Source organism: Salvelinus sp. IW2-2015, linkage group LG33 (assembly GCF_002910315.2).
Source record: "Salvelinus sp. IW2-2015 linkage group LG33, ASM291031v2, whole genome shotgun sequence".
Taxonomy (NCBI): Eukaryota; Metazoa; Chordata; class Actinopteri; order Salmoniformes; family Salmonidae; genus Salvelinus; species Salvelinus sp. IW2-2015.
Window position 1 is genome coordinate 11,643,256 of NC_036872.1, and position 27,660 is coordinate 11,670,915.

General features: G+C 43.3%; 1 protein-coding gene across 3 annotated transcripts; it reads left to right on the forward strand.

Moving 5' to 3' along the window:
- The first annotated feature begins 2,032 nt into the window (after positions 1–2,032).
- Positions 2,033–27,636, forward strand: LOC111958034 (adhesion G protein-coupled receptor D2-like). 3 transcript variants are annotated; one of them, XM_023979201.2, is made up of 26 exons: positions 2,033–2,390; positions 2,664–2,731; positions 2,993–3,053; positions 3,248–3,493; positions 3,939–4,568; positions 6,681–6,806; positions 7,077–7,171; positions 7,377–7,676; positions 8,726–8,837; positions 9,247–9,381; positions 11,551–11,659; positions 11,914–12,019; positions 12,186–12,241; positions 12,605–12,731; positions 14,204–14,307; positions 14,547–14,649; positions 14,953–15,106; positions 15,569–15,702; positions 15,882–15,997; positions 21,587–21,707; positions 22,491–22,532; positions 22,675–22,728; positions 22,890–23,025; positions 23,698–23,759; positions 23,886–23,916; positions 25,768–27,636. In XM_023979201.2, the coding sequence occupies exons 2-26, from the start codon at positions 2,687–2,689 to the stop codon at positions 25,773–25,775; spliced, it is 3,213 nt and encodes a 1,070-aa protein (XP_023834969.1). In that variant the 5' UTR covers positions 2,033–2,390; positions 2,664–2,686; the 3' UTR covers positions 25,776–27,636. The 3 variants fall into 3 exon arrangements, with proteins under 3 accessions (XP_023834969.1, XP_023834967.1, XP_023834968.1); XM_023979199.2 differs by having other exon boundaries at positions 2,034–2,390; positions 22,878–23,025; XM_023979200.2 differs by having other exon boundaries at positions 2,034–2,348; positions 22,878–23,025.
- Positions 27,637–27,660: the final 24 nt, after the last annotated feature.

A 27,660-nucleotide genomic window follows, 5' to 3' on the forward strand; every position in this document is an offset into this window, starting at 1 on the left:
TGAACCAAAATAATTGATTGAAATGTTTGTGTTGGAGGTAGTACCTCCAAAGCGGTGAGTGAAATGAATTTTATAATATCTGTACATTATAGGAACACCTATACAATAATTCATGTTTTGCTTTATCTTGATTTTAAGAATCAGTGGTAGACACTTTGTAAGTGCATGAAGAGGTCAACTGTACAAAAGTCATGTGCCTGTTTGGTAAAACTATACTTTCAGTTCCTGTTGATGCTATGTTCCAGTCTTACTTCTGCTAGCACATGATAGCAATAGGAGGAAGAAGGATTGGGAAACTAACTGCAAATAACAATAAGCTGAACTCCGCCTAGCAGGAACATCATTGTATTAGCAACTATTAATTATGAGTTTATATGGTATTAAAGTTAAGGGACACTACCCTGGGCGGGGTGATCCTCAGTAGGGGATAAAAAGGGAAAACACCATCTTTTGAACTCAGTGTGTTACTTGAAAATTACTGTAAGTGTATACTCCGGGTTGCAATCCGGCTTGCATTCCTTATTAAACAAACTAACCTCTGATCAAAGAAGTTTCCTGTGGTCTCTTGTATGAACTTAGGGCAGAAACCCCTGACAATAACTAGTTTGTTTAATAAGGATTGCAACCCGGAGTGTTGTCAGTTAGTTAATTAAACCATCAATCAATATGTTTTTGAATGGGGATTTAAAATGTCCTATGCATACAGAGACCTTTCCTGAATTCATGCCCATTTCACACCAACACACAAAACAAATCCCTTCTCTACCTCTCTCAAACATAACAATGGGGTTGATTCATAAACTTTAACCCCCATGTTAAACGTACAACTTCTTTTGAAAAGTCAAATGACATGAGCCGTCAATACTCCAGTAAACATCATCATGAGTTTCAAGTATTTGCTTGTGTGTCCTTTGCTGCCATCCTGAAGCAGAGGAAACAACTATACCCATTCTTTTTGTCAGCTCAGTGTATAGAGCGAACAGGTGCTAGTTACGTTTTATGCCTCAACCTCTAATGTGTTTTACTGCAGTGAGTCAGCAACACAGGGCTTATACTGTTTTCACAGAAGGTGGACAGAGACACGTACTTAGAACCTAATGTATACTCTTCATGAAGCCTGTTGAGATGATTAATAGGCAACGCAGACAATACATTTTCTGCAATGAACTGAGGAATTTTAAACAATCTGAAGGTGCAAGACGTAGCCCGTTGCACATCTTCAACCCGTCAAAACATCTGAGAGACATGCATCTATTTAAATTGTTCCAAATGCTAACTTGCAAAAGATGGTTACGTGGTCAAACCAGTGTGTATGGTCTGGATGAGGGGAGGCAGCCGGCTTCTGTTCAGACAGCAGATAAAGGGAGGGGAGAGTTGGCCATCTTGATGCAGCAGCAACAGGCTTTGTGGATCTGGGTCTGTGGTGTGGCTTTCAGACTGTGGGTTAGTTGGAGCGCGGGGGAATAAATAATGCAGCTCTTTGTCTTCCACGTGTGTGTGTGTGTGTGTGTGTGTGTGTGTGTGTGTGTGTGTGTGTGTGTGTGTGTGTGTGTGTTGTGTGTGGTGTGGTGTGTGTTGCGTGCGTGCGTGCGGTGCGTGCGTGCGTGCGTGCGTGCGTGCGTGCGTGCGTGCGTGCGTGCGTGCGTGTGTGTGCGCGTGCGTGTGCGCGCGCTTAGGGGTACACGAGCGATCCTCCCGAACAGACAGTCCATACTAAGTATGTTCTACATATGGAACAAACTACCTGAAATAGACGATGCCCAATCATTTACTTTGGTTGCATTTATTATCATCTGTAGTGAAATGGCATCTCCTTGACTAATGTACTGATACCATATGTATACAGTCAACTTAAAGGAACTCAGCAGCAGTAGAATACATTAATAGGAGGGGTGCTGAAATGTCTGCCACCCTGCTGGTCTTGATGAACTCTCTGTGCCAAACGCTTGACACTGCTTGCGTTAGTAGGGATCTTTTTTTTTATGGCCTGATTTGCATGACAAAGTGTGCTTCTGATTCATGGGTGCTGAGGAAGGTGGAAGGAGAGGGGGGAGAAGGCTGGCTGGAGGCAGAGGTGGACTGTTGGACAGAAAGGCTGTGATTTGTACCTCCTGGCTGGCAGCAACAGACAGACGCTCCTCACCATGTATGGCAGTGGCTTCTCCACAGAGGCCAGTTAGCCAGCACATGCTGGAGACTGGAGCTGGACACTGGATGAATGGACTGGGCATATGTCAGAGGACACACAGTACATGGGAGTAGTGGTCATCAGGACGTAAGGAGAGTTACAGCAGCCTTGGAGTAACACTGAGCAGTAAGAACTGGAGCAAGAGCAGCCTGAGTCTACAGTAAGCCCAGTTACTCATCACATGTTGCAGTCTGGGTCTGAGGTACCGTTCATATGTGTTAGATAAGGAGTAGCATACAGCTATTTTATTTGACATAGTTCTCTTAGAAATATACCAAAAATATAGTATACTATCTATCATCTTTCAAATATTGTTTAACCACACAGTATGTGTTTTCGCTTTGTTAGACATTTTATTGTTGAACAGAGCTGAATTTGTCTTTGATATGAAAAGAGACTACAGTATGATCCATTGAAGTAAACCTAAATGTTCCCTGAAACGCAGAGGCCAGTTAAGCATTGTGTTTTCTTCCAGCTGTGGAACATAGAGAAGTAGAGATGACTGGAACCCTGCTGACTCTGGTTCTGCTCTGTTGCGTAGTGGTAATGTCTATTCCTTTCTTATGTAAACTAGGAAATCAACTGGAGAGAGAAAAAAGTTCAAATGTTCAGTGTTTTATTTGAGAAATTCATGCTTTCGTTGGTAGACCTGATACGTTTGATAGGCTTAACACAACTATTCATTTGACTGATTATTCTGTTTGTTTCTATTTTGAGATTATTGGATAAATAAATATCAAGGATATTACATGTCTATGCCATAGCCAACAGAATAAAGCAGTGTAAATGTTTCCTCTATGGTAGGTGCTGTGTGAATGTGAGCCAACTCAGCCAGGGCTAGACAGAGGAGAGAGGGGCTCAGATGGTGAGTTCTGGAACTGCCAATCACAATCTGATGCACGATGCTTGAAACTCTTTTGTATACCAAGGCTATTCCGTGTTGTTTCCATAGAGATTTGCTCAAAGAGATGATAGAAGTGTTTCTGTAAAGTATAATATCCACATGTGGACTGATCCATGCCTATTTGTGGTTGTGTGTTCCTGGTGTCATATTGACAGAGGGCAGCAGTCTGCGCCTGGTCCATCAAACATCAGACTGGGTGTTCCAGCTGGTCAATGTGTCCCTGGCCCTCTCCCAGGCAGGGAGCTTCTGCAGGGGACAGTTCAGCTCCCTCACCACCCTGGGCCAGCCTGAAGACGAGGAGGGAACCCTGGAGCTCATCAGGCAGGCAGGCCTGCAAGGACCCGTGTGGGTCAGAGACCCCAACAGGCCAACCAGCAGGTCTCTGGCCCTTGCCAAACAGTGTGAGTTTAGCCATTTAAACACCTACAGATGTAGGATCATAATTTGATCACTCTTTTGTTGCTGAGAATTGTCCTTCACAGCAGGAAACGCAAACTTATAGTGTATTTTATTTTTAAAAGGCTTCTAAAGTTTGTCATTTCCACTTTGAAATGTCAGACTTGATTTGCCCTAATGAAAAAATGTATCAACCCCTACAAAAATGTCCATTAATTATAATCCATATAATAATTCACATTTCCTATTGCTGCAGGATTGTTTTCCTGCTGTAGAAAACTGGCTCAAATTAAGATCTTACGTATGTATGTCCTGATGCCATATTGCATGATGATCTGTACTTGGGTGTTGTGGGTTAGGCTTAGGGTTAGGGTTAGGGTTAGGTTTAGGCTTAGGCTTAGGGTTAGGGTTAGCGTTGAAAGTGATCCCCTTCTGTCTCTACCTGTTTAGATGTGTTGTTCCAAGCCCTGAACTTCCCCAGGGACTCCCAGGAGGGCTACGGCCGTGTCAACATGACGTTCCCGGCCCTGCCAGCGGTGAGCGTGTGTGTCCGCGTGCAGTGGGACCCCCAGTGGTACCAGGTGTCCACCATGTACTCCTACGCCGCGGCCGTCTTCACCAACGAGTTCCAGCTGCGCGGGCAGTTGGACGGGGCAGGACGCATCCTGCTGGCGCTCATTGTTCATGGGCAGCACCGCCCCTACAAGGCATCCTTCCCCAACGATGGGGCCTGGCACCACCTCTGTGTCACCTGGCGCAAGACTGATGGCCACTGGGCCATCTATGTGGACGGGGAGAGGGGGGACATGGGCTCCGGGTCTGACACCCCCAGGGACATACATGGAGATGGCATACTTATCCTGGGGCAGGATCAGGACTCGTTTGGAGGGAACTTCACCGAGCCCTTTGTAGGGAATATCACAGATCTGAATGTCTGGGACACAGCCTTGGAGCAGAGGCAGTTCCGTGCCCTGAATGGCTGCTCATCTTTGACCCAGGATGCTATCTTTACCTGGAGTATAGATAATATGACACGTCACCCAGTGGTTGGAGAGGTGCCAGCCATGCTGTTCTGCCCAGGTGAGATTGCACCTACAGTCACACAGCATTGAGATACCCCTACATCAAATCTAGCTATGATCTGATCGGCTCCTTTCTATTGGTTGATCCTTTGATTCCAGGTTGATATATTTTCAGTTTTGGTTGAATTGTCATCTTAGTTGAATCTTTGCCAAAACTTACTGTCAGCCATATTGTTTCACCTGGCCCTTTGTGGTCTCTTGCTCCCATTGAGGTACATCCCATTTATGAAGGATTTGTTCACACATAAAATTCAGCTCACGTTATTTGGGTTGCCTCCTGCAGGTATTGATCAGAATGTTGGTCTTTTGATTCTTTCACATAGCATTTTAATGATCTTATGGTACGTCCTCTATAGGACTTTCTATGGCAAACCTAAAGCCCTTCTTCCAGACCAATCTGTTTCTATTACTAATCCAATACTGAGGCAGTGGTGGTTGTTCCCAGTCTCCCATCAGTTGGTTGTTTGAATCCTTCTGGGTGATCTACCTCGAAAGAGGCCAGTTAACCCAGTGGCTGTCTACCTTAACACATCCAGTATGTCTGTCTGAGAGAGATACATGGGGGAGAGGAAACTGGTTAGCCTGGTTCACATCAAACATCTCCAATCCAAAGTTAAATCTAGAATTGGCTTCCTATTTCGCAACAAAGCATCCTTCACTCATGCTGCCAAACATACCTTGTAAAACTGACCATCCTACCGATGCTCGACTTCGGCGATGTAATTTACAAAATAGCCTACAATATCCTACTCAATAAATTGGATGCAGTCTATCACAGTGCCATCCTTTTTGTCACCAAAGCCCCATATACTACCCACCACTGCGACCTGTACGCTCTCGTTGGCTGGCCCTCGCTTCATACTCGTCGCCAAACCCACTGGCTCCAGGTCATCTACAAGACCCTGCTAGCTAAAGTCCCCCCTTATCTCAGCTCGCTGGTCACCATAGCAGCACCCATCTGTAGCACGCTCTCCAGCAGGTATATCTCTCTGGTCACCCCCAAAACAAATTCCTCCTTTGGCCGCCCCTCCTTCCAGTTCTCTGCTGCCTATGACTGAAACGAACTACAAAAATCTCTGAAACTGGAAACACTTATCTCCCTCACTAGCTTTAAGCACCAGCTGTCAGAGCAGCTCACAGATTACTGCACCTGTACATAGCCCATCTATAATTTAGCCCAAACAACTACCTCTTCCCCTACCGTATTTATTTATTTATTTATTTATTTTGTTACTTTGCACCCCATTATTTCCCTCTACTTTGCACATTCTTTCACTGCAAATCTACCATTCCAGTGTTTTACTTGCTATATTGTATTTACTTCGCCACCATGCCCTTTTTTTGCCTTTACCTCCCTTATTCCACCTCATTTGCTCACATTGGATATAGACTTATTTTTCTACTGTATTATTAACTGTATGTTTGTTTTACTCCATGTGTAACTCTGTGTTGTTGTATGTGTCGAACTGCTTTGCTTTATCTTGGCCAGGTCGCAATTGTAAATGAGAACTTGTTCTCAACTTGCCTACCTGGTTAAATAAAGGTGAAATAAAAAAATAAAAAAATAAAGGCCGTGTGGAGGGCAGAGGGAGGGGAATTCGCGCAAGTTTGAGGTCTGCTTTACGAAGAGAATGGAGCTCTACTCAATAGTGAAAACCAGTCAAATGTTTAACCGCCATGGAAAATAATGGATTTCATTGCTGTGTGTAACAAGTGAACTGACTCATAATGGAGGATCTTTTAGCCGGCATGCATTCTCAGTAAAAACACGGTCAAATCAATTGGAAGGAATTGTCTACGTTTTCAAAGGTTGTTGAATATGTTGAATATGAAAGCATAATGGTATTACACTTATAAATTGCTATCGATATCAACAAAGTTATGTTTGGCTACAGCATGCTGAATTTAACCAAATACTTAGAGGACTAATGATTAAACAGATGTGTCACAAAATCAAAAGCTCACTTGATGCAAGCAATTCATTTAAATATGTATTCCCATTAACTTTACTAGAACATAAACAGATTATGTAGTCATTGGAGCTGTCTCATGCTGTGTGTGTGTGTCTCTGTGTGTGCGTGTGTGTGTGTGCGTGTGTGTGCGTGAGCAGCGGTCCACAGGCAGAGGGAGATGCAAGGCTGCAGGACTCTGGAGGGCTGGTCTAGCCAACAGCTCCCCCTGTATGACTCTGCAGACTGCTCCACCACACTGCCCTTCATCTGCAGGACCAGCAGGGGTGAGTCAACCACTACCTAGACTGCCACTACCTACGACCAGACCATCACTTACATACTGTAACGAACATGGCTATCACAGTACTACATGGCTCTTTACTGTACACCCATAAGTTGTCTATTTCTGAACAGACTAGTGAAATTCATTTTGCATCACATTAGGGAAACTGACTGAACATTAATATTTGTGACTTTGTACAATGCTAGTAACTACCGTCACCAAACATCAGAGAGGAACCAGGGACTGTCTCTGACACGACTGTTTCTTACAGAGCGCTATGTCAAGATGAAGGAGTTGAGTGAGTCTCAGCGCTCCCATCCTAGTCCCTTCATGCACCACCTCATGCAGATCTCCAATGGAAAGCAGGTAAAGACTGATTACTATAAATCATTGGTTGCCTGGATTAGGACATTTACGATTTATCTCTAACCTACTCAACTTGACACAGCAATAAACGTTGTTCTGTCAGTGAGTTCAATATTCTTGAACCCTGTTTTGGATTTCCTCTCCATCCTCTGCTGTGTATGTGTGGATGCGTGCGTCCCTGCGTGCATCTGTGTGTGTGTATTAGGGCGTGGAGGGTGTGATGGGGGGGCAGCCAGGGATCCAGATGAGCTGGGGTCAGGCGTCCAGTCTGCTCAACTTGTCCAGGCAGGCCCTGGAGGACACCAGGGAGGGGCTGCAGCCAGAGGACATGCTGTCCCTGGTCCAGCTGCTAGCGCGGGCTGCAGACGTGCCCACAGACACGGCCGCGGAAGGCAACGACAGCCTTGCCACCATCAGCGCCGGGGAGCTCAGCCACACTTTTATCACTGTGGCTGACAGCATCATCAGCCAGGACAACGCCCCCAAGTGGCAGGCCATCAAACAGGTACCAATCAATTATTCAAATGTATTTATAAAGCCCTTCTTACATCAGGTACCAGAGAGGCTAAAACATTGTCTGGGATCCGGTGGAGGTAGTGCCGCCAAGGTGTTGGGAACATAAACATGACTACTGTAGTATTTGGTATTTGGTATTTAATTAGGATCCCCATTAGCTGTTGCAAAAGCAGCAGCTACTCTTCCTGAGGTCCACACAAAACATGAAACATGACATCATACGGAGTATGGCAGTATTATTTGAGCATATCTCCACTAGAGGGCAGTAAGATCAAGTGGATACTGTGAATGAGAAACTATCAAATGAATGCTTACGCTTGGCTAGATAAGTGTACTTGTGCAGAGCACATAGGGTTGAATCTTGATCAAACTTCATCGCAGATACACTACATTTAATCTGCTCTAGATTGCATCAAAATCTGTCATGACAATAAACAGGTCTAATTTGTATATTGTAAGCAGCACTTTTTCACAGACTATTATGATCTCTGGTCATGTTTAAATGTTTAAATTTTGAAGATAATATCCATTATTGTCTTTGTTGAATGTTCTTTAAAGGAGCACAGTGGAGTGTGTTGTGCTATTATGGTTAACATATCACATCCAAAACAATTACTCAGACATGTCTAACATTATACTTCATATAAACCGCAAGTATTGCAAGTCTATGTATCCTAGTGCTAGGCATATGATAAGCATTCATATTGTTGCAGAGATTTTGCCTCCCCCATTTCACCCACCTCCCCTCCCCCAGGCCTTTCTACCCTCCAAGGTCACAGCAGTACAGCACAGCCAGGCTGAATGTATTAGAGCAGCTAGAGGACTGAAACATCCACATAGCAATGCTTCACCCACAGTCTCTGCTCTATCCAATAACCACAGCCAGGAGTCTCCTGACCACCTGACCAAACTCTGGGTCCTAGTTATGGGCTTAATATTCTGGTTAGATCACGTGGTCAGGTGAAACTCCTGGCCCTACCAATGACTAGTATATCTCCATGATTAAACCCCATTCCCTTATCCCCACCCTGTGCCCAGGTGGTGACTGGACCGATGGCTGTGGTCAAGAGCATTGACCGCATGGTGACCAGTCTGAGCACTCAGCTGATGACGGAAACGGACCATCTACTTATCCACAGGTCCAACATCAGTGAGTCACTTAGTAGAGTACAGTGCATTCTCTAGAATGTTAGTGTGTTCTGTGAGCTGCTGAAAGGCTGAAAGAGCGGACCGACCATAGAATTAAGCAATAAGGCCCGAGGAGGTGTGGTATGTGGCCAGTATACCACGGCCAAGGGCTGTTGTTATGGATACAGGCCTTAGCCATGGTATATTGGCCATACACCACACCTTTAATGACAACATTCCTATCCACAGTGGCTCTTCATCAGGTCCCAGATGGTTGATAGCAAATAGGAACATTTAGTGTCCAGGCCTTTCTGTCCTTTCCATGTTTACTCATTAGCACTTTTTGTAGGATGTGCTGTTGTTACTACAACCATTCCTCTTACTATAGTATTCTGTTCATTCCACTGAGAATATGTCTTTATGTGATTCAGAACTGGAGGTTCAGCAGCAGAGTCTGGGAGAGGGATCGAGCGGGCCTAAGTTCTGTGGTCCAGACGTAGAGAGCGTCACCAACATAGACTGTATCTCAGTCCCCACGCAGAACATGCAGAATCTCCATGACAACGGTGAGAGACAACCCTGAGAGTGCTGTAATGTCCGTATCTCATCTGCACTAGTGCTTTACAGTCTCAACCATGCATTCCAACAGTAAACACCTAGTGAAGAAGGATTTTATTTGAAATACAACACATTTATCAAGCACTGTTTTATAGGCACATCCCACTGGGCACACCGTGTCATTTCAATATGGATAATTGGGTAATTTTTGGTTGAGATGTTGATCAATGAGATTACAACCTACATTCAAAACTAAAACATTCAAAACTAAAACGTAAAGTTAGTTACATTTCCAGTGTGTTATCACCATGCTTTCAACCATCTAAAAGCACAACCAAAATGCAATGGAAAAACAATGTCAGATTATTGGGTTACTTGTCACCCAAATGTCTGTCACTGTGCTTTCAACCATGTAAAATCACAGCAAAGTTCAAATGGGAATACAATGTCAGATATTTTGTTTATTTATATAACAGATTAATGTGTCATCACTGTGATTCATCTAATAGCAAAACTAAATGACCTAGATTGCATTTGAGATTACATTAAAAGTACATGGTGCAAGTGATCAATGCCTTTCGAGATTCTCCACAGATTATTGCAGCAATTGTGAAGATATCCACAGACCTGCGACAACCTATCCATGTTATCTTGAACATCCACACTTTATATGATTACATAAGAAGACATTTATAGTTACAGTAACTTCAAAATGTGGCCATGGATGTGTTACTCATTTTAAGGTTGAATATTACTTTAGTTTGTAAAATAGGCTATTTACTGTATTACAAAAGTAATATTGAATTGTGTTTGGTTGACAACCTAACCTAATATCAACATTTAAACCTCTTAAGGATCGGATTCTTTTTGTCAATGTAAAAACTGGTTGTCAACAAGTTAATAGGTAATTTATTTTATTTCAAAAGTGATTTTGAATTGTGTTTGGTTGTCAACGCAACCAAATATCAACATTTTGAAGGATATTTATATTCTGCTTGGATAGTTCCATCTGTGCCACTGGCTTTAATTCCAGTTCGTCTACAAATTAATAATGGGTATGTTGAAATTTCGACTCCATCTCAACCAAAAATCGAAGTTAAAGAACTAAATCATATCAAACATAAAATGCACTTTAAATAAGGTTTGATTTAGTCCTAGTCTTTAACTTCGATGTTGGTTGGGATGGAGACGTGAATACAACCTATCAATTATTCATTTGATTACAAAGTGGAATTAAAGTCAGACCACGTCAGTGGCACAGATGGAGCTATCCAAGCAGAAGATAAAGTAGCAGTCAAAAGTTTGGACACACCTACTTATTCAAGAATTATTATTATTTTAGGCATTGTAGAATAATAGTGAATACATCAAAACTATGAAACAACACATATGGAATCATGTAGTAACCTAGAAAGTGTTAAATATCAAAATGTATTTTATATTTGAGATTCTTCAAAGTAGCCACCCTTTGCCTTGATCACAGCTTTGCACACTCTTGGCATTCTCTCAACCAGCTTCATGAGGTAGTCACCTGGAATGCATTTCAATTAAAAGGTGTGCCTTGCTAAAAGTTAATTTGTGGAATGTCTTTCCTTCTTAATGCGTTTGAGCCAGTCACTTGTGTTGTGACAAGGTAGGGGTGGCTTGGTTTAAACCCTGGATCGGTAGATAGATCAATTCTCCAGTAGGAGGTGCTGCCCAGACAATTCTTTTATTTTTTGATAGCAAATATAATGTTGAAGATCTGACAACGATTGAAAGGTACAAATTCAACATATTTTATACAAGGTTTGTCTATGTTGAAATTTGGTTGAAATGTCACCCTCAAAACAACAGTTTACGATGATTACTTTTTTAAATGTCATGTATTTTCTACGAAGATTCCACGTCACAATAAGTTGACAAATGACGTTGAAACAACATCGATTCACCCAGTTCATGCCCAGTGGGATATGTACTAATACAGATAGTATGTATTCATCCATTTGCACTCCCAAGGCCTTGACTTTAGTCAACTACTCATTACAATCTATACTAACTGGCTATTGTGAGACATAACGTTCATCTGTGTTTCCACTTACTGCTGCATTGCTAAGCTGTCTAGTGTTCTTAGAAGAGAGAGACACTTAGTTTGGTTCGTGGAGATATTGATGTTGATGTTGATGTTGTATGAGCAGGCTTCCAGAAGGTGACTGTGGTCAACACGTGGTACAGTTCCCTGCGGCCTCTTTTCAACGCGGGGGAGAACATCACCATGATTCCCATCGTCACCGATGGCATCCAGAGGTATGGAAGATGAGAACTTTTTTCAGACCAAGGTCACATTCAGTAGGCACGCAATAAGGAGGAGTCATTTGAAACAGGGCGAGTCGTTTTTTCATGAATGATTGTAGATTTGAATCAGTCCATTAAGAACATTCATTTTCATTTTCTATTAAGTCTTTTTTTCCCATTAGTGCCTACCGAGCATGATCCAGTGTTGATATCCAGTCTTATGTGTGACTGCCACCTTATGGCCTGTGCTGTGCTATGTGTGTCAGGTACCTGGGCACCATCCTGGGCTCCTCTGTCATCTCTACTACAGTCCTGGGGGACGGACAGCCTGTCAGCATGGCTGTGCACTTCCAGCTCCAACACAGAGCTCAAGTAAAGACCTCATTGTCTCACACTCACATGGACTATACTCCTCTATGCACTATATACCTCTGCCTCTTCCACAGAGAATATGATACTGAATATCCCCCTTGTTCTCCTTCATAAGCCTGTCCTTTACCATAAGTGTGAAATTGTCCTTTTCCATCGATTGCTTTAGAATTCTGCAGGGACCGTGTATGACCCAGTCTGTGCATTCTGGGACTTTGATCTGATGTGAGTATAATGACAGCAAATTCTCATTACGTCCAGCAGGTTGACGTTTATTGGGATGAGTCTTGTCCTGGAGGCAGAACTAAGCGATTTCCTCTAGAGGGCCAGCTGCAAAGTCAAAATTGGCTTTATTGTATAAATGTGCTTTTTGGATTTAATTTAAGATTAGGGTTAGCAGTGTGGTTAAGGTTAGGGTTAAAATCAGATTGTATGACTTGTGGCTGTGGCTGCTCGTGACCACTCTGCAGAGCTGCCTCCAGAACAACATTCATGACAAAAAACAGTAACCCGCTTACATCTATAGAAATCATATTTATTAGTGTAATGGTTACCATACATTGTTATGAAACTGTTGTCCCCCTCTAGGCCAGAGGCAGGTGGGTGGTGGTCTACTAAAGGCTGTGAGGTCATCTCTAAACACTACGACTCCACTGTCTGCTTCTGCAACCACACCACCAACTTTGCCCTGCTGCTGCAAGTCTATGAAGTCCAGGTAAAGGTCCATTCTACCCTCCACAATTCCTCACATTCCACATTGTGAAATAGTACAATAGAGAATAGTCAACAGACACGTATAGTCTGTATAGTTCAGTAATCATGCCTGAGAACCCGATAATTATTATGTGACAACTCCCGACAAGGGCTGTTCTGAGTGAGTCAAAACATGGGAAAATAACTAACGACCAGCCCTCTTGGGAAGAAACTTTACAATGCAAAAAATAATTTACTCTTTAAAATAATGTTTTTAATGAAAATATTTAGTTAATATTTTGATAAACGATTTGGAAACCGTTCTACATGCCAAAAAGTTGAACACAGGTCTTGGAGGGAATTGTCACACGATAATTCCCAGGTGCGAGGGCATTAGCGCTTTTATAAAACGGTTATTAATTAAATGTTTTAAATAAAGGCCTCTCGGTGGCACCGTGGTCTAAGGCAGTGCTAGAGGCATCACTACAGACCCGGGTTCGATCCCGGGCTGTGTCGCAGCCGGCCGCGACTGGGAGACCCATGAGGCGGAGCACAATTGGCCCAGCGTTGTCCGGTTTAGGGGAGACTGTAGCTACTAATTGGGGAGAAAAAGGGGTTAAAAATAAATTTATAAAAAAACATTCTTTTAAAGAGTAAATTCGTTTTTGCATTGTGAAGTTGCTACACAAGCGGACTGGTCGTTAGTTATTTTCTCATGTTTTGACCCAGTCGTTAATTCTAATCATTCTATTCATTCAATGTTGCTATGCTAAACAAATTATTGACATGTAGCTAGCTAGCAGAGATTCAATGATGATGAGAGGGAAGAACTTCAATAAATAATGATTTAATAAATATCCAATAGGCCACTAGCTGAGCTAACCAAGCTAGTTGGTGATGTTAATAGTGACATTTCCGTTGATGGCACATGAGTGGAAGAACTGTCCATGGTCCTGGTGGTGGTTGGTGACAGCCAGTGCGTTCCTCTTCTTTTCTGGCACGGGAGAGATTGCATTTGTAAAAGGATACATTGTTGAACAGGTCGTAGAGGCAGACATGTAGGTTTATACAACCCCCAACTGTTGCAAACCAAATAGTAGCATGGAAAAATAGTTTATGAATTTCCTGCCTGTTTTGTGGACAGTGGAGATATGACATTAACACGTTATGGTATTTTTTGGGATTTGTTGTCCCACAACTCCCGCATATCAACCAATCAGCATCCAGGATCCAAACAACATGTTTTATAGTTAAGCAATAAGGCCCGAGGGGGTGTGGTATATGGCCAATTTACCATGGCTAAGGGCTGTTCTTACACACGACGCAGTACTTTCCCCACACTGCTGGTTACCAACTTAATCAGAGCAGTAAAAAAAAAAAATGTTACGTCATACCCGTGGTATACCACGGCTGTCAGCCAATCAGTATTCAGGGCTCGAACCACCCAGTTTCTAATCTCTGATAAATACCTACCCATGTGTGTCTGTGTGTCAGAGGAGTCCAGAGAATGAGAGAGCCCTCCAGGTCATGACGTTCATCGGCTGTGGAGTGTCCCTGTGTGGCTTACTCTTCACCTTCATCCTCTTCTTCGCTTTGGGGTGAGTGGTGCCCTGCTCCAGCGAAGAATCTACTAGCTTGTGGAGGCTACAATACATCTTTCTGTTTCAATGATTCACTCTGTCACTTCTCTTTACCATGCTGAGCAGACAAATTGCTGCTGTGTTTCCTATGACTGTATAATGACTGACTCACAGTCAGTTTGTCTGTATGTTGGTCTGACCTTGATCATCTCTCTGTGTCCCTCTCCCCTGTCTGGCCTGGTGTGATGTGGGGGCAGAGTTCCTCAGTCTGACCGCACCACTGTCCACAAGAACCTGATCGTGGCTCTGGGGATAGCTGAGCTGCTACTGATGTGCAGTGACTGGGCCTCTGCTAACGAGGTGGGACTCTTTACATGGCTGTGTCTGTCTTTAAACCTCTCACTCTCTGTATATGGTCATGGGTACTATGGACTAGAAGAGGGCACAGGTTCAGTTTTGTCAGTGATCCAGGATACTGTAGGCTTTTACCTGCTTATGTCGTTGAATGTATGATAGGACTCCATTCTCTTTTCTGGATTATAGTACTATATGTGCATTACTTTCTATTGTTTTTGAGCCCGTGCCACCATGTAAGAGTAAGTGGGGGACAGGTATCTATGGCGATGGGAACCATGTCAATGCCATGTCCCTCCTGTCCACTAGGGTGCATGTCTGCTGGTGACAGCCCTGCTGCACCTCTTCTTCATGGCCTCCTTCTCCTGGATGCTGGTGGAGGGGCTGCTGCTGTGGAGTAAGGTGGTGTCTGTCAACATCAGCGAAGACCGCAGGATGAAGATGTACTACGGCATTGGCTGGGGTAACACTCTGCTTAGATATTTATTTATTTATTATTAAATGATACTGTACAATGTTCCCATACGTTCCACACAGGACTCATCCACTCACATAAGACCTTGGCCTATATTCTATAGTACATAGAAGTATTGTTTGGTAAGAACACGGTGCTGTCTGGAACACCACTCATCTAGACCAAAGGTTGTGTTGCTACTGACCCCGTTGGAAGAGTGTGTGCATTCAAAAAGCTTAACACACTCATGATGATGTTTTCTAAGATGCCCAGATATACCAGCCAGCTGTCTGAGGTGTTCACCTGTTCAGACTAAATAGAATGGCTGGGGAATGGACAGTTGGTGTCTTCTGTAGACCCTGGCCCTGTACCACAGCAATGTAAACTCTCTTCACTAAAGACATGCATGTGTTGTATGAATATAAGAGACCTGTTGAATTAAAAGCAATAAATATTGTGTTATTTTTGCAGGTCTGCCTGTTGTGATTGTTGGTGTAACCTTGACGATATCCCTGGACAAGTACAAAGCAGACAGCCACTGCTGGCTCAATGTGGAGACTGATATGATTTGGGCTTTTGTGGGACCTGTTCTTTTAATCTTGGCCGTATGTAGCTTCACTTCACTTATTTACTGTGTGCGTGCCTGTGTGTGCGTGCCTGTGTGTGTGTGTTTCTGTGTGTGTGTGTGTGCTTGCATGTGATGTTTACTAATGTGTCATACATGTGTCATAGAGCAACAATATGGCATGTTCATCGGTTGTTCTGTGTCGTTGTGTACTCCTAGGTCAATGCAGTGGTGCTGTGCCGTGTTGTCATGGTGACGGTGTCCAGCGCTCGTCGTCGCGTAAAGAAGCACACTCCCAGTTCAGCATCTAAACTCCACACCTTCGACCTGACCTGGTGAGTCACCACACTATAGCCCATTCTTTCTCTCTCGCTCTCCCTCGATATATATACATATATATATATATATATAGATATATATATATATATATATATATACACACAGTTGAAGTCGGAAGTTTACGTACACCTTAGCCAAATACATTTAAACTCAGTTTTTCACAATTCCTGACATTTAATCCTAGTAAAAATTCCCTGTCTTAGATCAGTTAGGATCACCACTTTATTTTAAGAATGTGAAATGTCAGAATAATAGTAGAGAGAATGATTTATTTCAGCTTTTTTTCTTTCATCACATTCCCAGTGGGTCAGAAGTTTACATCCACTCAATTAGTATTTGGTAGCATTGCCTTTAAATTGTTTAACTTGGGTCAAACGTTTCGGGTAGCCTTCCACAAGCTTCTCACAATAAGTTGGGTGAATTTTGTCCCATTTCTCCTGACAGAGCTGGTGTAACTGAGTCAGGTTTGTAGGCCTTGCTCGCACACGCTTTTTCAGTTCTGCCCACACATTTTCTGTAGGATTGAGGTCAGCGCTTTGTGACGGCCACTCCAATAGCTTGACTTTGTTGTCCTTAAGCCATTTTGCCACAAATTTGGAAGTATGCTTGGTGTCATTGTCCATTTGGAAGATCCATTTGCCACCAAGCTTTAACTTCCTGACTGATGTCTTGAGATGTTGCTTCAATATATCGACATAATTTCCCTTCCTCATGATGCCATCTATTTTGGGAAGTGCACAAGTCACTCCTGCAGCAAAGCACCACCACAACATGATGCTGCCACCCCTGTGCTTCACGGTTGGGATGGTGTTCTTCGGCTTGCAAGCCTCCCCCTTTTTCCTCCAAACGTAATGTTGATCATTATGGCCAAACAGTTCTATTTTTGTTTCATCAGACCAGAGGGCAAAAAGTACGATCTTAGTCCCCAAGTGCAGTTGCAAACCGTAGTCTGACTTTCTTATGGCGGTTTTGGAGCAGTGGCTTCTTCCTTGCTGAGCGACCTTTCAGGTTATGTCGATATAGAACTCGTTTTACTGTGGATATAGATACTTTTGTACCTGTTTCCTCCAGGATCTTCACAAGGTCCTTTAGCTGTTGTTCTGGGATTGATTTGCACTTTTCGCACCAAAGTACGTTCATCTCTAGGAGACAGAACGCGTCTCCTTCCTGAGTGGAATGGCGGCGGGGTGGTCCCATGGTGTTTATACTTGCGTTCTATTGTTTGTACAGATGAACATGGCACTTTCAGGCGTTTGGAAATTGCTCCCAAGGATGAACCAGACTTGTGGGGGTCTACAATTTATTTCTGAGGTCTTGGCTGATTTCTTTTGATTTTCCCATGATCTCAAGCAAAGAGGCACTGAGTTTGAAGGTAGGCCTTGAAATACATCCACAGGTACACCTCCAATTGACTCAAATTATGTCAATTAGCCTATCAGAAGCTTCTAAAGCCATGACATAATTTTCTGAAATTTTCCAAGCTGTTTAAAGGCACAGTCAACTTAGTGTATGTAAACTTCTGACCCACTGGAATTGTGATACAGTGAATGATAAGTGAAATAATCTGTCTGTAAACAATTGTTGGGAAAGTTACTTATGTCATGCACAAAGTAGATGTCCTAACCGACTTGCAAAAGTATAGTTTGTTAACAAGAACTTTGTGGAGTGGTTAAAAAGCGAGTTTTAATGACTCCAACCTAAGTGTATGTAAACTTCCGACTTCAACTATATATATGTATATACTGTACACTACACTACATGGCCAAAAGTATGTGGATACCTAATCATGGGCATTAATATGGAGTTGGTCCTGCCTTTGCTGCTGTAACAGCCTCCACTTTTCTGGGAAGGCTTTCCACTAGACATTGCTGTGGACACTTGCTTCCATTCAGCCACAAGAGCACTAGTGAGGTCAGGCACTGATGTTTGGCGATTAGGCCTGGCTCGCAGTTGGCGTTCCAATTCATCCCAAAGGTGTTCGATGGGGTTGAGGTCAGGGCTCTGTGCATGCCAGTCAAGTTCATCCACACCGATCTCGACAAACCATTTCTGTATGGACCTCGCTTTGTGCACGGGGGCATTGTCATGCTGAAATAGGAAAAGGCCTTCCCCAAACTGTTACCACAAAGTTGGAAGCACAGAATTGTCTAGAATGTCACTGTATGCTGTAGAGTTAACATTTCCTTTCACTAGGACTAAGGGTCCTAGCCCGAAACATAAAAAAAGCCCCAGACCATTATTCCTCCTCCAACAAACTTTACAGTTGGCACTATGCATTGGGGCAGGTAGCATTCTCCTGACATCCGCCAAACCTAGATTTGTCCTTCAGACTGCCAGATGGTGAATAGTGATTCATCACTCCAGAGAACACTGCTCCAGAGTCGAATGGCGGCGAGCTTTATACCACTCCAGCCGACGCTTGGCATTACGCATGGTAATCTTAGGCTTGTGTGCGGCTGCTCAGCCATGGAAACCATTTCATGAAGCTCCCGATGAACAGTTCTTGTGCTGACGTTGCTTCCAAAGGCAGTTTGGAACTCAGTAGTGAGTGTTGCAACCGAGGACAGACGATTTTTACACTCTACACGCTTTAGCACTTGGCGGTCCCGTTCTGTGAGCTTGTGTGGCCTACCACTTCGCGGCTGAGCCGTTGTTGCTCCTAGACGTTTCCACTTCACAATAACAGCACTTACAGTTGTCTAGCAAGGCAGATATTTGACGAACTGACTTGTTGGAAAGGTAGCATCCTATAATGGTGCCACGTTAAAAATCACTGAGCTCTTCAGTAGGGGCCATTCTACTGCCAATGTTTGTCTATGGAGATTGCATGGCTGTGTGCTATATTGTCTACACCTGTCAGCAACGGGTGTGGCTGAAATAGCCTAATTCACTAATTTGAAAGTGTGTCCACATACTTTTGGCCATGTAGTGTATCTCTTTCCCTCTCTCTCTGTTCTCTCTCTCTCTCATCCACTCTCTCATTGACACTCATCCACTCTCCCATACTCTATCTTATCATCTCTTTCATCCACTCACTTGTCCTCTCTTTCCCTGACTCTCCTGCTCTCTCACTCACAAACACACGTGTCATGAAAACGTAGGAATCATACATTGTATTTCAAGCCTGACTCGACCCCAACATCCAACCCTTGGTGGCTTTTCACGGTATGCTTTATATGTGTGAGATACAATGAGACAACTCCAGTAAACACTAAATGTGTCTTGAGGGGTGAGTCAGAATAAGTTTCCTTTGAAGCGCAATGGAATAGGAGGTTTTCAAATCCACAAGTGACAGATCCACACCGACAAACTGAGCAGAGAGACGGTGACTGTGTGAGAATGAGGTAGTTTGAGTTTGAAGTAGTGGGAGTTGTATGGGTCTTATCAGCCTACCACCTGGTCCTAGAGAGAGAGAGAGAGAGAGTCTGTGTGGGTGTTTGTTGGTCTGTATGCTTTTCACTGAGCTCATTGTCTGGTCAATGTGGACTCTAAACAGGGACCAGGGCAAAGGGTTCAGTCCTGTCCCAATATAGACAGGGTCTAAACATGCTATACTCATATATAGCTGCCTACATGCAGAGACAAGACAAATAAAACAATGATATTGTGCACACTGCACATCTATGAACACCAAGACAGTATTTCATTGAGATATTTATTTTCAATCATCACCTCTTCATTTCCTTGTAAAGAGAGTGAAGGAGTAAGCAAGTCATCTCTGCCCCCTCTGCAGTCTATCTGTTCCCTGTAAGAATGTGATGATGTCACAACATTAGAAGGAAGACTAAATTGAAAAGAAAAGAAGAGGAACTGCTCACTTTGACCTTGTAGACACAGTTCAGTGTGAACTCGATCTCCTGGCACCTGTGCAGCAAGACGACAGCAATTGCAGTTTGAACAAACAACCTCACAAGGCAACATTAAAGTTATTTCCCGTATAAGCATATAACAGATTAAAGGGATGATTGTAAAGAAGGAAGAGCACGGCTGCAGTGCCCTGTGAACCTTTCTGGCTATGTGAGGATGAATACATGATGGGAATGTTTGTGCTCCAATGCCATCGAAGGTCCTCTGTGTATTATGCTTTTTGTTGCATTTCTTTTGATATTAAAGGACAGGTTCACTTTTTTTTTACCAAATCTGTATTTTGGATGCAAATGGTATGTTATAGACAGGTTGGTTGTTTAGTAACTATTAGATTGTTGACAACATGTAAACTATATTTTTTCTCTGACAAAACATACAAATATTTGCACAATGAGCACTTGTTGTCTCTCAAATACATTGTTACAGTTGTTGGTTAGCTAGCTAGTGAATTTGAGCCATATTAGCATAGATGTAACATCAGTCAAAACACCTCAAAGTATTACATGGTGTCAAGAACAAGATAAATCTACCTGAAATGAGCCACCTACGATTCTCCACATGGAAGATTCTTGTCATTTTTGCGAGCTATCTGGCCATGCAAAATCCCAATAGCACACAGCCTTTTGCCCCATTGAAGTGCACGCATCGTTTTCGCGACGTTTTCCAGACACCAGCAATAGACTTTCTCATGCTCGTTCTGCAGTTGCAGGGGCACAGAGAAAACATGATCAAAGGCTCCAAAAACAGCCAAATACATTTTTTTTTAAATACCCAAAACATTTATCTGGACTCTATAACATGCCCTTTACTTCCAAAATACATATTTGGTAAAATAATAATACCTGTCCTTTAAGCAGGACAAAATGTCTCTTACACTGCTTGAGAGGAATTTATAGAAGGGAAAAAACATTTAAAGTCCTAACTTCCAAATCAGAGCATATACAGTGAGTGGACAAAATATTAGGAACACCCTCCTCATATTGAGTTGCACCCCCTTTTGCCCTCAGAACAGCCTCAAGTCGCCGGGGCATGGACTCTACAAGGTGTTGAAAGAGTTCTACAGGGATGCTGGCCCATGTTGACTCCAATGCTTCCCACAGCTGTGCCAAGTGGGCAGGATGTCCTTTGAGTGGTGGACCATTCTTGATACACACGGGAAACTGTTGAGTGTGAAAAACCCAGCAGCATTGCAGATCTTGACACACTCAAACCGGTGCGATTGGCACCTACTACCATACCCCGTTCAAAGGCACTTAAATCGTTTGCCTTGCCGATTCACCCTCTGAATGGCACACAACACAATCCATGACTCAATTGTCGCAAGGCTTCAAAATCCTTCTTTCATCTGTCTCCTCCCCTTCATCTACACTGATTGAAGTGAATTTAACAAGTGACATCAATAAGGGATCATAGTTTTCTCTTGGAGTCACCTGGTCAGTCTATGTCATGGAAAGAGCAGGTGTTCCTAATGTTTTATACACTCATGTACATAATATTAACATTATAATGTGACATTTTGAAAAATGTATACTGAATTTAAATTGAATCGAATCAAATCAAGTATAGCTGTGGTTTTCCAAACCATTTCATTGTGTGCAGTTATGCAGGATTTTCACTTAATATAAGGGTGCAGGTTTGCGTACGTCAGTGTGTGTGTTCATATGGGTTGGTGCGTGAGTGTGGGTGTTTTCACTATACTGACAGTCTGACTTCTGTAGGGCTGTGACACGACCAGTCCTTATTCTACTGCCAGTGCTGGGCCTGACCTGGCTGTGTGGAGTCCTGGTGCACCTCTCCATGGTGGTGGCGTATGTCTTCATTGCTCTCAATGCTTTTCAGGTGAGCAAAGCACCCATAGAAAGATCATTGTATGTAATGGTTTCAAGAGAAACTGAGAGTGAGAGAGACACAGAGAGGAGGGAGGTGGGCTTGATGTAGATAAGCGGAGTTGGGCTGCAGCAGGTCCAGTGGAGTGGTGGGTGTGGTGTGGCGTGCGTGTGTGAGTGAGTGAGTGCGCGTATGCGTTTGTGTGGGGGAGAGGGTGGCTCAGAGTGGGCCTTTGAAGGACAGGGCAGGGCTCCGGGGTTCTCCAGGCTGACCCATCACCAGATTTACCTCCACCTCCCTTCCCATCATACCCCTTGATAAGCCCTGTAAATCAGCTGGAGGTACTCTGGACTTCCCCTCTATTCCTCTCTCTCTCTCTGCCTCTCTCTCTCTTTCGCTATCTCTCTCTCCCTCTCTGTGTTCCTGGCTTTCTCTCTTTCTCTTTCTCTCAGGAACTTCAAGCATGGTTGTTAATTCATGTGAATGAGCTGGCCACTGGCCCCGGAGTACCCCTCAAAGAGCTGCTAGTTCATTTAGATTTACTGAGGTTTCATCCAGAAGAGAGGGGAGAGGAGATAGACCTCAGTCTTCCTCAGAGCAGAAATAAACTTATAGAAACAACCCACTGTTCTCACCAAGCAGGAAAAAGTTGGTCATCATCGTACAATCAGGAACTTCTAGCTACACAGCCTCATCAACAAGTTGTCTAACTCACTAAAGCCAGGATAAAGCACATATTGTAGGTAGTCTACAGCCATGGGTAATATCTTATTGTCTGTCCTTCCCTTTCTGCAGGGCCTGTACATATTCTTGGTGTATGCGGTTTACAATAGTGAGGTAGGTTTTCAAAGAACTCTTTCAGCGAGGCTTCTTTCTCTCCGAATGTAGTTGTCCATCTGTGGCATGCCAACCACTTGACGCTGCCAAATACGTCAGTGGGTGTACAAGCTATTGAGGGTATTGTCTGCTTTTCTTAAAGGTGAGGAATGCCATAAAGAGGATCAAAGAGAAGAGGAAAGCCTTGTCTTTCACGGTGAGCCAAAAAGCATACAGCGACATCCTTACTAGCATTTTCATGTTCCAACTGGAGAAAAACACTATGCTAATTCAGTATGCACATGCTTTGAATACACAATCAGACAGCTTCATCGAAACAGTTCCACACATTTTTATTGGTTGTAGAACTGTTCCCAGCCAATCAGCTTCCTGCCGTCCCAGAGGGGTCCGGCCCAGTCGTGGACCCACAGTCTGCCCCGTCCCTCCAGCCCAGAGACCAGCGAGACCTCAGGCCCCGGCAGCACCACCTCTACCTCACTGGTCATCAAGAACGGTAGGAGAGGCAGAATAGGGTGGGTGGGTGGGCCTGGGGCTGGAGGGAGGCATGGGCTGTGGTGGGTTGGGTCAGGTTAGATGGGTTTGGGTAGGTAGTGGTGGGTTGGGTTAGGATTGGGTAGTGGTGGGTTGGGTTAGGATTGGGTAGTGGTGGGTTGGGTTAGGATTGGGTAGTGATGGGTTGGGTTAGGATTGGGTAGGGGTGGCGTTGGTTAGGATTGGATAGTGGTGGGTTGGGTTGGGTTAGGATTGGGTAGTAGCAGGTTGGGTTGGGTTAGGATTGGGTAGTGGTGGGTTGGGTTAGGATTGGGTTGTGTGTGGTGTGGTGGGTTGGGTGGGTTAGGATTGGGTAGTGGTGGGTTGTGGTGTGTTAGGATTGGTAGTGGTGGGGCTTGGGGTCGGTTGGGATTGGGTAGTGGTGGGTTGGGTTAGGATTGGGTAGTAGTGGGTTGTGGTGGGTTAGGATTGGGTAGTGGTGGGTTGTGGTGGGTTAGGATTGGGTAGTGGTGGGTTGTGGTGGGTTAGGATTGGGTAGTGGTGGGTTGTGGTGCAAGGCGGTTAGTAGAGTCATGCAGTCTGGATATTACACTCAGGTGTTCTACACCACCTGACATGAATTCCATTAATACCAGGAGAATAACTGGTGGGATTTTGCCTTTTTGTCTTTCAGAGAGTTATGGAAAAGAAAGTAGTTTTGTGAGCTTCTCCTTGAAACCAGCATCAGGAAACCAGGTATGTTTGGTATTATGCATCTAAAGAGACCATATCCACTTATTAGGCCTATGATCACTCCTAAATGGTTCATTGTGTATTTGAGAATTCTGCTCCATCTCCAACACGTCTGTTTTACTTTACCAGGTGGTTCAACTGACTGCTTTCAAGCCTTCAGGTAATTTCACAATTTCCTTGACAGTGAATCTGACTTAAGAATTGTTAAAAATCTAACATGCTGACTACTCCGCTCGCGTCGCGTGCTTTGCAAAATAAATGTACACATACAGTACATGTTATTCAGTCATTTCACCCACACTGCCCGCGTGCGTCAACGAGCGTCTGCGTAGCCAGGCGTTAAAATAGAACTTGGTTCTATTTGTGACGCTTGATCCGCTGCAAGTCCCGCCTCTCCCATCTCATCATTGGTTTTTAGGAGCATAAACCCACGTGGGTGATTGAAAGATGAACTGAGGTCTACACTCCAGTCCAGTTGGTGGTGGTAATGCACCTTAAAGTTGGTTGCCAACCACTATATAAAGTCCAAAGAAGAAGAAGCCTGAAGGAGGAGAGATTACTAGAAACAAAATCAGTTGACCCTTTTATCTGTGGATTAATTGTTGGAGTAGAGGACCTTGTACATTTCAGGTAAAATAACAACCCAAAGTTTATAACCCAGGACAAATTAACAAGCAACAGCAAGCTAGCTAGCTAAATTGCCATAAATGTTTAATGCATTTCAACCTGTCCCCAAAATAATATAGTTGGTTCAGAGTTAGTTTTGACATTTCAACTTGCGTGTCCTGATCGTGTCTGGTTTAGGTGGACAAAATCAACATGCGCGGTCTGGTCAGCATGTAAACTGTTGGGGGGGAGGGGGGAGGAGGGGGTTCTAAGCTGACATATGGAATTGTTTTAAGATGGTCATACTATGGATCATTTAGCTATTTGATTTAGAATTTTAGGACCCCTTTGGGTATTAAAAAAATATATATAAAAAATTATTTGATAAAATATTGAATTTGGCCTTTAATACTATAGCCCAGAGAAACACATTGAATAACACATTCATAAATGGAAAAAATATGTATCATAACAAACAAGGTTTTGATGTGTTTGTCCTATATCTCGGAAATATAAGAAAGGTCAGCAAATATGTGTAGTTTGTTTTTTACTCATATTTAACCCTTTATTTGGGGTAGTCACAAAACAATTGTCATACTTCCATTCATTTTTTAAAACCAGTACCGGTAACCAGATGAGAAACACCGCTCTAGCTCTGCCACCGTTCACTGCAAATGCAGAAGTACGACATTGGCGGATGCGGTGGATTGAGACGCAGGCAATGCAACAAAAATCAGATAGGGATGTTACCTAGATTGACTCACCGGTGCGTCAATTGACTCTAGGGTTATTTATCTTGGTTTATTAAAGATAACGTGGCTAACACACATAGAGTAAGGAACCAGGCCACATTGCTGACAATTCTGTCGTAATTGAATCCCCTTCAGTTAGTATCTTTTCTTCAGATTGAAAGTATTTTTGACTGGACTATTACTTTCACTACGTGTAATAGCATCAGGTGTGAGTAATGTAAACATATGGGCAGCACTCTTTGGCTCGTTGAAGTGGGCCAGGTCACTTCACCATGTGTCTAATCATCAGAAAGGTTGAATGTTTTTTGCTCTGTTCCCTTTGTTTGTCAGAACATTAGGAAACCTCATTCTCCTCATTAGTTAGACAATCCGACTACCGCCGATCATCCACTCAAACACCTGCTCCCACAGAGGGACTGTTTCGCACGCACACACACAGGCACACGCACACAGACAGACACATTCAATCCACCCAAGAGGTTCTGTGTTGGGACAATACTGAAGGTTTTGTGAGGTCTAGTCTGTAAGGATTCAACCATTTATAGATGTTCTGTGCAGTTTCCTTTTTGCAAAGAAAGGAACATGTATTATATTAGACATAAATAATATGATGATAGAATAATACATGTTTTGTTACTTTTCTGTTTCTACAGGCTGCTGATGGAACTGGACACCAAGGCACATGTATCATATACACTGGTGGGAAGAAAGAAGAATTGCACAGTGAATATCACAAACAGATACACACAATAGATGCATCCTCTCTCATACACAAATAGTAGTAGATAGTGTAAATAGACACACACACGCACACACACAGAATTAAAGACTCAAATATGTACTCGCAAGCACGCACAAAAAGGCAGGAAGCGTATTTTAGGAGGACAGTTCCTCCTCCACAGTGCCCCAGGGTCAGGAATCATCTGCTGTTTATGAAATGGCTGTTTTACAGAGGCAACACAACGTTTGTCGTAGATTTCAGTTTAATTTTCTGTTGGAGAGTGGCTGATCACACCTTCAGGTTTTTTTACAATAATATTTGTGTGTGTGTGTGTGTACTTTTTGTTTTTACAGACATAACTAGACAGTAGTTATTACTGTAAACTGGATATAAACCTTTGAATCTAGGATTAAAGGGTTTTACTACTGTAAGAAATCATATGACCAGACAACAAGATTGTGTTGTCAGTGTGAGAACGTGGATAGTAGGATGACAGATCATCTCATAGATCAACAGTATTAGATAGTAGAGATAGGCTGCTGACTTACTGTGGACTGACTGGGCAGCTTATAAAGAGACTTTATGAAGCCTACCACCTGTTGTCCACCTACTGTATCACCAGACAACCACTATGTGTATTTGAGGCTGTGCTAGCTGCAGCTTGGCTGTCTCCCCAAGTCTTTCCTCCCTCCCCTGGCCTCCCCTGGCCTCCCCTACCTTACAACAAGCAGCAGAAATCCTGGCCTCTCCCTATCTCCACTACAGGAAGGTGCGCTCTGAACCGAGACACATTATTCACTACAGCTCAAATGGTTGCATGACACGATTTAAATCCCACAGGGAGAGTGGTTTTATCCCAATACAAGAATGGGGGCAAATATACTGTACTTTCTCGTTTGATGTAATTTTATACTGTTATGATATGGGGGGGTTAGTGTTAGGACAGACAAGCACACTACCAATCACTTCCACACCTCATGCCCAGGAGGCAGCAGCTCCCTGGCTCAAGTGCTCAGCCAGGAAGTCTTGTGGATCCTTGTTAAGTGCTGATTGGAAACAAGAGTGAGCCAGCTTGCAGAGCCGTGAGGCTGCTGGTTTGTCTTGGTAGCCATGTGCACCCTTGGCTTTGTTTAGAAAAAAATGTTGGTCATGTTTTTTCCTTTTTGTATATATTTATTTTCATCACCCCTTTGAACAATCAGAGGGAGCTGGCCCTGGATCTAAGGTTGCTGTCTCCTGGGTACATGTACATACAACACTGTCCTCATACACTGATTTCTCACATATATACACATCTTAAATTAGGTTAGAGACCAGTTGACTAGACCTAAGACACCTATACTTAGCGAGTGCAACAGTATTAGCATGCTAGTTCATCTGTTTCGTGACAATACATTGTAAGATTTGTATGAAAACGATAGGTTTTCCAAAGCCCTTATACTTTGTTCCTCAAAAGTATTGTTTAATTACTGTTAATGGCCTCCAATCTTTGTGCCCTTTGTAGTCATTGGCTGAAATGTACATTTACACATGTATTTGTGAAGTAGCACTGGCTTATCAGCCAAAAACCACAGACTTTCACGTGACTAGGAATTACATTGTCACGACTCATAAATTGCTGCCACTATCCTGGATAGCCTCCCAAGTATTTTAAAAGAATGTATTAGGTATATATGACCCCAATGTCATTGATAAATTGCGGGATAGTTCAATAGAAATGGACAACACATAAGTAGAGCTTTACTTAATTGCATTTATTGGTTTGATGCTATTACAATAAAATATATTTCAAGAAAATAAACTGTTTTGATTGTTTCTGTTTGAA